The 13,040-nt window shown below is 41.8% G+C and overlaps 1 protein-coding gene across 2 annotated transcripts in view; it reads left to right on the forward strand.

Annotated features, from left to right (window-relative positions):
- The window catches only part of RPS6KA3 (ribosomal protein S6 kinase A3), a 134,677-nt gene that overhangs the window by 91,005 nt on the left and 30,632 nt on the right, over positions 1-13,040 (forward strand). For both annotated transcript variants that reach the window (XM_050936542.1, XM_050936543.1), the window contains exons 10-14: positions 1,141-1,211; positions 10,390-10,478; positions 10,572-10,636; positions 10,727-10,829; positions 11,198-11,322. In XM_050936542.1, coding sequence (XP_050792499.1) covers positions 1,141-1,211; positions 10,390-10,478; positions 10,572-10,636; positions 10,727-10,829; positions 11,198-11,322 — 453 coding nt within the window. The remainder of the gene's footprint in view (positions 1-1,140; positions 1,212-10,389; positions 10,479-10,571; positions 10,637-10,726; positions 10,830-11,197; positions 11,323-13,040) is intronic.

Consider the following 13,040-nt stretch of genomic DNA (forward strand, 5'->3'; position numbering starts at 1 on the left):
TACCATGCAACTTTATTGCGTCCAATGAGTCTGCACAGGAGATGAAATTGGCCTTGCAATTGGAGATTAATAAACAATTATTTAAACAATTTTATGAACCTGAATAGCAGAACACAGTTGGCTCTATAGTGCTTGCAAGAGTAAATGGTAGTTAACTTTTTTTTTCAAAGCAGGTATGAACCTGAATACAGAGACACCAGGTTTGTAAACTAAGAATGTGCCTCATTTATACAGACAAGGTGGGTGAGGCATTTTCTGTTATTGGACCAACTTCTGATGGTAAAAGAGACAAGCTCCACAGAGCTCTTCCTGTCTTGTCTCTCTAATATCCTGGGACCAACACGGCTCCAATACTGCAAAGCTCTTTTATACAGTCACTTTCAGAATAGAACAGTATTTTAAAAGTGGTGGTGGCCCATTAAAAGGTATTGTAAAATATGTATGCATGTACAGTGCAGGTCTTCTAAGTGCAAGTCCTCATACATTCCCCTGTACCTAGCAATAACCACTTTTTAATTGTGAATAACTTCATTATCCAACTACTTTTTTTTTCTTCTAGTAAAGACTATTTACATTGTTTCACCATTATTTAGACATCTGGCAATATTTTTTACCTCCTTGAAAAACTCCGATAACTGAAAAAAAAACAAAAAACAATGAGAAGTCCTTGTGGCACCTTAAATACTAACAAATTTATTTGGGCATAAGCTTTCGTGGGCAAGCTTATGCCCAAATAAATTTGTTAGTCTCTGAGGTGCCACAAGGACTCCTCGTTGCTTTTGCTGATGCAGACTAACCCGGCTACCACTCTGAAACCTGTCAGATAACTAAAGTTATTTTGCTCAAGCTCCCAAAGAAAGTTGTATTTAGGGGAAAAAACAAGCATAGAGAATTGCAGCTGATGAAACGGTGAATTTTTCATAAAGTTAGAAGTCTGTGAACACAGAGTAATATGATGGAAACTGTTCTGCAACCTGAAATTCAGTAAGTGCTTCCAGATGTTTGAAATAATTAAAACTTGTAGCACAAGCAGTTGCTTTGCATAGTCTTTTAAAAGATTATTCTGTTAAGTAGTTTTATCAAAAATTAGGTTTCGTCCAAATCTTTTAATGTAATTGATGCAAATTTTACTCTGTACAGTTTGAAATGCTCACGGGTACTCTACCTTTCCAAGGGAAAGACAGAAAAGAAACCATGACTATGATTCTCAAGTGAGTACACTCTTACTTATGTTTTCTACAGGGATGTCCTCTATGCTGCAAATCTAATTTCTTCTCCCTCATTTTCCAAGGTGTTGGTAAATCCTCACTCCCTATTCCTATTCCACTTTATAAATTCCCTTTTCCACCCACCTAATTTGCCTGTTCCTCCAATCCTTTCCGTTACCAGTTGCAAATAATTTCATATCATCCTTTTAATCTAATATTTCCCTAATTTATAACAATATCTTCTTGAGCCCCAACTTCTCCTCAGTTTTGTGCCCATGATATTTCATTATCCTCTTCTGCCTTCCTATTTATTGCACCCTACACATTTCTGACATAACTCCATCTTTTAAGAAAATAGTCTCCCTCATCTTTTCCTGTTTGTTTCCTTCTCCCCCTGCTCCTTACACTACCTCCATTGCCAACGATGCTCTCCCCTGGTACCTTCCTCCCAGCTTTCCAAAATCTGCATCCACCTTTGACCCTCATGAACTTGCGCTATCTCTAACCTTTTGAGTTATCTTACTGACAGTATCCTTGACTGTTTTCCCAGTATGGGCTTTGGGTTTGCTTTAGTTATAGCATGGAAATTGCTTACCGTCATGTAGTTAATGATCTTATTTCTTCTAACAAAAGACTTGCTGTCTCTCCTTGATCTCAGTACAATCTTTGATATTGTGAAACTCTTCCCCTTCCAGACTTTGTCTTTACTTGTGAAGGAATCTCCGGTTTCTTCTTATCAGGGTTGCATTCCTACCTATCAAGCTACTATTTCTGTTTCTCTTTTGTGCCCATGATATTTCATTATCCTCTTCTGCCTTCCTATTTATTGCACCCTACACATTTCTGACATAACTCCATCTTTTAAGAAAATAGTCTCCCTCATCTTTTCCTGTTTGTTTCCTTCTCCCCCTGCTCCTTACACTACCTCCATTGTCAACGATGCTATTTCTGTTTCTCTTTAACTGTTCCGTGCTAAGACCCTTCCACTGGGGAATCTGACAAGGCTCTCGATCCCTCACTCTGTTTTCCCCCTTTTGTCATTTTATCTATAACCTCAGTCTTAGCTACTTATCAGGGGTTGGCAACCTTCTGCATGTGGCCCATTAGGGTAATCTGCTGACCAGCACTGCTTCACACAGCTTCCATTGGCTGGGAGCGGCAAACCACGGCCACTGGGAGCTGCGGGAAGCCGTGCCTGTGGGCGGTCAACGTAAACAAAATGTCTCATGGCCCACTAGCAGATTACCCTGAAGGGCCACGTGCCAAACGTTGCCGACCACTGACTTACATATTGATTCCAAATTGTATCTTTAGAGAGCTTTAATGACTCCTCCCTGTCCATTGACAGGCTGTTTTGAAAAATTAAAATTATGGTTTCCTCTCAGATTCCTTCAACTAAATATCTTTCAGATAAAGAGGTGCATCAGTAAACATAATCCATCTCTTTTCTTGCCCTGTCTGGCTCAGCTCTCCCATTTGCTTATTTTTTACATGCCATCCTTGGCCTTGAAGTTTCCTTTTCCTTCTGCATCTTACATTTGTAAATCTATTTATCAATTCCAGTTTATGCCATTGGCTGAAATCCCATGGCTGAAATCCTCATGTCATCATCTTCTGTTAATCTTAATTATTGCTAAATTCTAATGCTCCGAACTCAAGCAGTGCTGCCCACCTCATGTTACTCATGGGGGAATTCTGCGCCACTGTGCAATGCAGAATTTGCACCAAAATTAATGTTTTTTGTGCAAATTTCCTCCCCCTCCCACCACCACAGAAATGGGCTGCAGAGCTGCTGGATACCTCAAAGTCCAGCTTGCAGGTAGATGATGCTGCTGGGGGCAGGGAAGGGAGCTGGAGCCTACCAGGCAGCTGCAGTTCCCCACACACCCTCAAGGAAGGAGGTGGTGTGCATGAAGCTCCATATAAGCCCGGCACCCAACATCAGGCTGTTTCTCCCTCTGGATCCCTGAGCTCTGGGGGGGGAGGGGTACCACAGCTGGATTCTGGGAGGTAGGGGGTGCAGGTATCTGGCTGGTGAGCCTGTAACTGGGCTCTGGTGGGGAGGAAGTGCACGCAAGTTGCCCTGAAGCTAGGCTCTGGGAGGAAGGGTATGGATGTCTGGCCTGGCCCCCATGCTGGGCTCTGGGGGGTGAGGAGAGAGAAACAGGAACTGAATTGTCTTAAGGGTTTCCTTAACTCTGCTCTTCAAGGAGTTTTTTGTGTCTGTATTGTTACAGACATCAGGCTGGTCTATACTAAATCTGTAGATCAATCTAAGTCACACTAGTTCAGTTACATGAGTTAGGTAACTGAAGCTGACATAACTTGGGTCGACTTATAGCTGTGTCTAAACCGTGCTATTTTGATGGGAGACACTCTCCCGTCAACATAGCTTCCATCTCTTGGGGAGGTGGAGTGTAGACATCGACAAGAAAGCACTCTCCTATTGACTTAGCATGTCTTCGCCAGATCCACTTAACTGACACTGCTGCATCCATCGCAGTGGTGCCAACTTAGCTGGTAGTGTAGACTGGCCACATATAGTTGCTGCTAGGTATTTTGAAATAAATTACCAAAATAACTGAAACTAGTGTGATTGTATAGTATTGTTTTGACAAATAAAATATGCTGAATTTTGCAGAATTGTAAAATATTGTGCGCAGAGTGTTTAATTTTTTTATGAGAATTCCCTCAGGAGTATCATGTACGAGAAGCACAAAACCATACATCAAGGCCAGTCTGAGACAGTTGCTTCCCCCATAAATCTCAGGAGCCAATTCAGATTTCCCACCTCATTTTTTAAAACTAGGTTTGTTTCTGCCTACCTCTCATACACCACATCTTTACATCCCTTACTCTGCTTATCCACATAGGACTTCTCTCTATCCTTCAGTGCAACCTTTCTTCAGTTGGTGTAAGAGAGTCTTCTCTGTACTCTGCCATGTGAAACAGCCTTCCTACGTCTTTTTGGCTAATTGACTCTTCAACTATTTTCATATCTCATCTGAGCACACATCTTTTCTCCCTTGCCTATACTCTTATTCTCTTCATCTTCTAGATTTTAATTTCAACTTTGATACTATATTGTTTAATTGGGATTATTGTACAAAAATGTGATTATAAAATAAAGAACTGTAGTACTGAACTGTCTCATGTCTCTCCTCCCAAATACTCTTAGAACCGTTTACAATTGTAGGACTGGTGTACGAAACACATGTTCCACTGTGCACTGTTTGAGGCACGTTACTTCACTATTACTCCTCTTCCCCGTAAATTCACACACAATGCACTCTTCCTACAGTGCACTTACATTTGCTTGGGTACTTTGCTTTCAAGTCAGGACCAAGAAAGTTTTTTGTTTGTTTAAAATTAAGAAGTTTTGTCATTTGAAGGAATCATACATAGTTTGCAGTAGTGAGATTAATTTTGTATGCAACTCTTTTCCTATCCAATGCTTTTATATAGGATTTGTCTCCACCCATTAGCAACTGGAGACAAGATTGCTGTCACTCATGGAGCTGTATAACCTAGAAACTCTCCATTAACAGTAGTCATTTTTGCTTTCTGCTGCGTGCAGTGACCAGTTGAGGATTTACAGAAGGGTCCTCTGTCATAACAGAAATCAAGCAACGACAGTCCTAGTCACTGCAATTTAAGGAAAGGGAGTTATGTCCTGCAACTACAGGCCCCTTAGTACAGTCGGATGCACTACTTCATCTGGTAGATGCAAAAACTCTGGAGTTTCAACTGGATTCTCTTTCTTTGTCCATTGAGCTACTTCTCCAGAAGGTCAGTGACACTTCTGCTTTTAAGCATAGATTTGGTTTTCTCAAAGCAGTCAGTGTCCCATCTTGACTTGCCATAGTTAGGGCTGGTCTACACTACTTAATTTAGGTCAGCCTACAGCCACCACAGTTCTTCAATTGGCTATTGCTGTCCACACTACCCTCCTTCTGTCAGTGGTGTGCTTGCACTGACTGAAGGAGGGGCGCTGACAGCCAAACAGGGTTCACAGCAGGAGCCCCACACCCGCCCCAAGGTCACAGCTTGAGCTGAGAGCCAGTCATGGGCTCAAGGAGCCTACCAGCAGTGAAATCAAAATTCTTGTAAATTTCACAGCTGCCTGCAACTCAGAGTGGTAACCCAGGCTCACAGCTGGAGCCCTGAAATTGACAAGAATATCAATTTTACTGCATAGGCTCTGTGCTGTAAAATTGAGCCCCATGTCAGGCTCATAACTTGGGCTGCCACCCCAGGGTAGGGGGTTGGGGCTCCAGCTGTGAGCCCAGCACCAGGATCAGCTTCACAGCAGGGAGCCTACCAGCAGTGAAATTGACATTTTTGTCAATTTCACATTTCCAGCTGCAAGCCCTGCTGCTGCTCTGATCCACAGTTATGAAATTGACAAGAATGACAGCCAACAGCTGAAGCAAGTAATGCAGCATCTATATAGACACTGCATCGCTCTAACTACACCAACGTAAGTGCTATGCCTCTCATGGAGATGAAGTCATGTTGGTGTAGCAGACCACTTACTTCGGTGGAAGCAGCATTCTAGTGTAGACACTAATATAATTATGTTGACGTAAGCTGCCTTACGTTGACCTAATTCTGTAGTGTAGACCAAGCCTCACATTCTAGTTTGAGGAGCTCTCTTGGATGATTATCTATTTAAAAAGTAATTTTTAATCTTTCAGTATAATCCCAACACATCCGGTCTCCTGGTCTGTGGCCTGCAATAGCTCTCTTGTGCTACAAGTCCACATGGTTGTCCTTCAGCAGCCATCAGGCAGCAGCACCCTGCTCTTTACTGTCTATCGCTCAACTGCTATTCAGCCATGAATGGAAATATCATCTTGTAGAATGAGTGCAGTAAAAGGCACTGCGTAGAAAATGCACATGCGAGGATGTAACTACAAGAGGTTCATGATCACCAGAGGAGTAGCTGATGATCAAGCACCATCATCACCAGCCAACTGATCTTTTTCATAATGTGTACTACAATACTGAAGAGCCAATAGAGAGAGAGATTTTCTCCAACTTCTCCCGTGCAGGAGGAGATGGGAAATTTGGCAATTTAGTAAGGACTTGATTAATGGTGTGATATGTGGTAGTGGGGAGGTGGCACTCTCCTGCAAGTAGCTTGGCTGATGGCACCTCTCCCTCAGAATAGAGGGGAAGTTGGATACCCTCTTGTAGTCTGTGTTGGGGATCGTTGTGGAAGTGTAGAGGAATGGAAGAAACTTTGGGATGTGATGGGGAGACAGGTTATGGGAGGGGGGAAAGGTAATTGCATCTTTCTTCGTATAGAAGCAGATGTGTATTTCAAGTAGGTGTTTGTGCACCCCACCCGCCAGAGCCTTTTACCTAGCAGTACCCGTAGAGGAGTGGCCCTCATTCCTTTAGCCCCTCCGTTGGCTATGTGAGACAGCACTGCCTCAAACCCCCATTTCTCCCTCACCCCCCCAGTTCCTTCTCACCATCCGTCATCTAGAGTCAGAACTCTGTGTGGCTATCATTTCATAACTTTGCACTTCGTCCTCTTAGCCTAGTTTTATTGTATATAGTCTAGTTAGTGTTAGAGTAAAAGTTCTAGACTATAGTGTAGCGGTAGTGCTCCCTGGTGACGCCCTCACTAGCATTCAAGCATTGCCCTTCATGTGAAGTGGCAATTCCTAACAGTGACCCTACAGGAGGTGCTTGCTCTGCCTTGGCAAAGTCCACCTTCAAGTGTGCTGTTCAATCTGTAGATCATTTAAAAAGATGACTCAGATGGCATGAGACCTTCCCCTTAAGCAGCACCTGTTTGAACAAGCCCTGAAACCTGACTTGGTACCAAATCCTTTCTCAGGCCACAGATGGCCCTCCAGTTCGGAAAGTGCTACTGCCTTCCACTGCGGGTCAGAGGCCTTCAGCGAGCTGGAGCTTAGGGTCATCCACAGTGCACGTCATGCCTTCCGGGACCGCAGCAGGCATTCAGTGGTTCACATACTCACCAACAATACTGCCCCGGTGTACTGTGTGAACAAACAAGGGAGAGCCCACTCCAGATCATTCTTCCTATAGACAATCAACTGTGCAATTCTGTGTCAAAGAGGCCATCACCCTGGTAGCTGTCCACTTACCAGGAGTCCAGAATCGCCTCACAGATCATGTCAGGTTTTTCTCTCCAAGCCACAAATGATCCCTGAAATTAGAGAAACCACATTGCGAAAATCATCCAAAGGACAGCTCCACAATCAACCTCTTTGTGATGAGGGAAAATAGGAAGTGTCATCTATTCTGCTCTCGGAAGGGGCTCAGCTCAGGTTCCCTCTCTGACGCTTTCCTCTGCAACTGGCAGTAGACTCTGCTGTATGCATTCCCTCCTATCCTGATCATTCCCCATGTCGTCACCAAGCTCAAGGCACATGGAACCAGGCTTATCCTGATTGCCCTGACATGGCCAAAGCAGTGCTGGTTCTTGCCCTTTCAGTTCAGCCTCCCATACTGCTGCTACTTCTCCTTCCTGACCTCACACATGATTGCGGCTGCACTCTGCATCCGCCGATTAGCTCCCTTCACCTTACAGAGTGGCTGCTGCATGACTGAACAAGGAGGAAGAGCGCTGCTCAAGGCTGTCCAACAGGTCCTATTTAACAGTAAGAAGCCTTCCGCTAGAACGGCCTACTTGGCAAAGTAAAAGAGATTTTCTGTGTGGTCCTTGGCCCATGGAACCCATCCAGTGGAGACTTCTATCCAGGATATCTTGGATTACCTGCTACACCTTCAGGAATTTGACTTAGCACTCAGTTCTCTCAGAGTACACTTGGCAGCAATATTGGCATTTCATCCACCTATCCAAGGGAGATCGGCTTTCTCCAATGCAGTGGTGATGAGATTTCTGAAAGGAGTGCTCTCCCTGCATCCTCCAGTCCAAAGGTCAGTCCCCTTGTTGGGATCTGAACATGGTCTTAGCAGCTCTAATGGGAACTCCATTCGAGCCCCTTGCTTCCTGACCACTGCCCCTCTTGTCTCATAAAACAACATTCTTGATAGCCATCACATGTGCAAGGAGGGGGTGTGAGTTACAGGCCCTGATAGCTGGGCCTCCTTACAGTTCTCCAAGGACAAGGTTATACTCCGGCCACATCTGAAGCTTGTATCCAAGGTGGTCTCTCAGTTTCATTTGAACCAAAGTGTGTACTTGCCTGTATTTTTCCCTAAGCCGCATTCCTCCCTGGAGGAACAACGCCTCCATATGTTAGATGATAGATGCTGTCTAGCCCAGTGATTCTCAACCTTTTTACCATTGTGGGATGCATCCAGTGCTACTTGTATGGCCCTGAGAATGTCACATTGTCCGCAGCTCTGTGCTGATTGGGTCACAGGTTGAGAACCACTGGTCTAGCTTTTTTTTTTTTTTTTTTAACAGGACTGAACAGTTTCATGCTTCGTGTTGCCTGTTCCTATCATATGCAGACCTCATGAAGGGTCAAGCAGTCTCTGTGCAGACTATCTCTAGATGGATAACATCTTGTATCAAGACTGCGTATGAGACAGTGTCGGCTACACCACTTCAGCAGATATGGGCGCATTCAGTGAGAGTGCAGGCAACGTTGGTGACATTCCTCAATGATATTTCCATATTGGACATTTGTAGGGTGGCCACATAGTCATCCGTACATAAATTTACAGACTGTTACGTGATCTCTGCTTCTTTCAGAGCAGACGTTAATGTTGGAAGAGCGGTCCTTACTCAGGTAACCTCCGAAACCCACCTACAGATGGAAGTACTGCTCGCTAGTCACCTACTTGGAATATACATCTGCATCTACTCAAAGAAAAGAAACTGTTTGTTATTTATTGTATCTGTGGTTCTTTGAGATGTGATGCAGACATGTATTCCATGACCCATCCTCGATCCCTTCTGTATCAGTCTTCCCCTGGACATTTGGTACAAAGGAACTGAGTGGGGTCTGGTAGCACTGCCTCATATAGCCAGGAGAGGGGCTAAAGGCATGAGGTCCAAGCAGTGCCCCTCTACAGGTACTACTAGGCAAAAGTCTCCGGAGAGCAGGGCGCATACTCCCCTATTTGGAATACACATCTGCATCACATCTCAAAGAACCATAGTTACAGTAGGTAACGGATCCCAATCTCTTACACCATGCCATCACCACAGTATCTGATGAAAAAGGAGGGTACAGACTGAGATGTGATAGATGTGTGTGCACCATTAGATGTGGAGAGGAAAGGTAGTGTGAGGAGCTTGCGATAGTGTGAGAAAATAGAAGTACAGAAAAGGCAAAACCAAAAACTCAGAAAGAGAACAAGAAGAGATGCAAGAAATAAGTTGACTTGAAATAGGGTAATAAATCCCCCCTAAAAAATTCCCAGGTCTGTGTTGTCAGGAAAATTACCATAAGAGGTCATGGGGGCAGTAAGGATGACTCTAAAATAGAGGGCTAAATACTGTTTGTCTTCACATCTTTCCCTTTACTGTCACATATTCCAGTTTTTCATTTTGAAAATAAGGCAGGATTGACAAACTGGTGAAATGAGGGGAAAAAGAATTAGACACGTACATGACAAATGGTCTCTTTCCAAACTCTGATCATTGTGGCTATCAGGACATCCACTATTATACCAGATACTGCTTTTTCTTGCCACCTACTTGTTTGCCTCTTTGCCGTGAGGGGAGCATTCAGTGTTTTTCTAATGGTCTCAGGATATGTCCTACTTGTGTCTTCTAACTCAGCAGTTCCTGCCTGTAGTATTACATGGATATTTAGATTGCATCCCAAATTTTGACCATTTTCTTAGATCAGAGATTCTCCCAGGACTGCTTTTCTCTTTGTCAAGGAGACTGGCTTACTTGCCACAGACTGGTAACAGTTGATTACAAAAAACAACTAATTGTAAGCCTTTTCATCAACACCTATTTTCCTTCCTTCCTACTACCTCGGCCTCTCATGTTCCTGGTCTAGTACTTGAAATATTACACTGCTGGAATAGGGAAGTTTGAGGTTATATGTCTACATGATTGACAGCACTTTATTTTGGTTCTGATATCTGAAGCCAAATTATCAATGGTGTTAACTTGCCTGATGTGGTTAGAGTGAAGGACTAGAAAAAAAATAAATGGTTGATTCTTGCCTAAAAAACATGTGTATGCTATTAATGTGTTTTTGTTGTATAGAGCCAAACTTGGAATGCCCCAGTTTTTAAGTCCTGAAGCACAGAGTCTTCTCCGAATGCTCTTCAAACGAAACCCTGCAAACAGATTAGGTAAAATACTCAGACAAAAATAATTATTTCTGCTAGTAGTTCTTCACAATAAATAAACTATTCACAGCGGTTTTTTCCTTTTTTTTATGTTAGGGGCAGGTCCAGATGGAGTTGAAGAAATTAAGAGGCATTTATTTTTCTCCACAATAGACTGGAATGTGAGTACTGTAGTAAAAGAGCTTCTTTATAAGGAAATTATAATTGTTATAATTATTTTTAATTCACTTTCACCACTGACTTCTCTTTAGAAATTATACAGAAGAGAAATTCATCCGCCTTTTAAACCTGCAACTGGTAGGCCAGAGGATACATTTTATTTTGATCCTGAATTTACAGCAAAAACACCGAAAGGTGAGAGAATAATTAACTGTAATTTAAGTATTCAAAAGTAGCAGAAACTTTCACCATTTTAATTTTCATAAATTGTCTTCTGTCTGGTTAGATTTGACTGACTACATTGTATGAAAGATTTTATATAAGCCTGTAGGTGATATGAACGGCACTTTACTTGTGCATTTATATATTGAGGATGCAAAAATTCTTTATGTAATTAACAATCTCCAAACCGGTTTATAGTGTAAAATTCTTTTCCAGTGTTAAAACTATGGTTTTATGCTCATTTTATTCAGTGCATATTAGGAATACTGATTACTTACTGCTTTGGGATTTTTTGAATAAATTGGAAAAGTCTTCCTCAAGACATTTGTTCTGTTTTTCAGATTCACCTGGTATTCCACCCAGTGCTAACGCACATCAGCTTTTTCGGGGATTCAGTTTCGTTGCTATTGCATCAGATGATGAAAGCCAGGCAATGCAGACTGTTGGGGTTCATTCAATTGTTCAGGTGAGTGCAATTACTGAAGAATAAACATAATGAAAACAAATTATTTAAAAATGAGTTGTCCTTTGCATAAAATAAGATGTAGTTTTATGTCATGCCTTTCATAAATAAGATACCTGAAAACACTTCATAATAATTAGACTGATATTGATAGTACTGTAAGACTGGGGTTTATCCTCTGTTGTTCTTCGTAAAGCGTCATGAAAACTTCATCAACTAAAGACAAGAAAAATACACCTCAAATTATTTTATCCAAAGAACAGCACCTCTGACAGTGCAGAACCTACTGCTTCTATACATTGGGTGTGATCAGGCATGGGGTTTGACCCCTGAAAAGCAAGCAATTTAGATCTGAGCCATAATGACTGCTCAAATATCTGAATAATCCAGGCTTAACATTTTGAAAATGTTTTACATTTTCTTTATAAAGTCAATCTTTTAAAAAAAAAAAAATTGCATGTAAATCATTTTCTTCTGTGTTATAGGATAAACATTGGGTTCATACTACGCAGCAAAACCCTTCTGAAATATGACTTGAAACTAGAATGTAGAGATGGTTTGGATTGCCATTTATTTTAAATCCTGTCAATTATGAGTATAGAGATGATCCCTTCCCTTCCTCCCTCTGCACGCACGTGCGCATGTGTGCATGCGTGCACACACTCTTTAAAAAATATATAAAGAATTATGCCAGTCTAAAATACTTCTTGAACACTTTACAGGTTGTCTGACAACTAACCTAGTGTGTCAGGGTGCACAGGAATTTTTGGTTTCCTAATAGAATTGGGAGAACTGATTAAACACAGACTCTCTCACATTAATGATTGTGACGTTATTACTTCTGAAAGTAGTTCACTTGGCCTATTAGCTGAAAAATGCTTGCTGTTTCTATATGCTCTGTTGTTGCTACAGCATATTTTTGAACAATGAAAAGCTCTGGTTAGAGACGACATTCCATGATCTGGGGAAGGACGATATGAAGCTGGAGTTAGGGGAGAAGTATGCATCATGCTCCTTTTTTAAAATTTAGATTCTGTAAGGTTAGCATGGGACTGTATTTCATTGTTGGAGAGTGTGTGGAAAAGGAGGGATATGAAGCAGTATGAGGTCCTGCGGCCAATAGTTATGGGGCCAACCGCATGGGAGAAGTAGCAGGCGTGTTTGTAGGAAAAGAAGACTAAGTGGGTATAAAGGAAAGTGACAGGCTCAAGTGGGATTTTTAAGTAAAAATTTTATTTCTACCACCTACTTCCATTAATTTTTTCTTCACATATATTTGGAAAATATATTTAATTGCTGAAAACTTTTCACTTGTTTGTGTAGAAAGTTAACATACTTCTGATACAAAATATCATGTATGCTGCTTTCATAGACAATTTGCAGCCATCTGAGAGTTCTTTAAAGTGATTGATCAAAATATGGACACTTCTTGTGTTCTTTGTCTAACTATATCTTTTTTACAACATCTATCATGCTCATAATAACTTTATTTGCACACACTCTATACTTCTGGTGTTTAGTGGAGAGGATTTATGGATATTAATGTACCCATCGAATCATATTCATAGATTGCGGGGCCAGATCATCTAGTCTTACCTGCAAGGTTATAGAATTTCCCCAAATAATTCCTAGTGCATACCTTTTTGAAAACCATCCAATCTTGATTTAAAAGTTGTCAGTGATGGAGAATCCACCATGACTGTTGGTAAATTGCTCCAATT

This window comes from Gopherus flavomarginatus, chromosome 1 (genome assembly GCF_025201925.1).
Source record: "Gopherus flavomarginatus isolate rGopFla2 chromosome 1, rGopFla2.mat.asm, whole genome shotgun sequence".
In the NCBI taxonomy this organism is placed as follows: domain Eukaryota; kingdom Metazoa; phylum Chordata; order Testudines; family Testudinidae; genus Gopherus; species Gopherus flavomarginatus.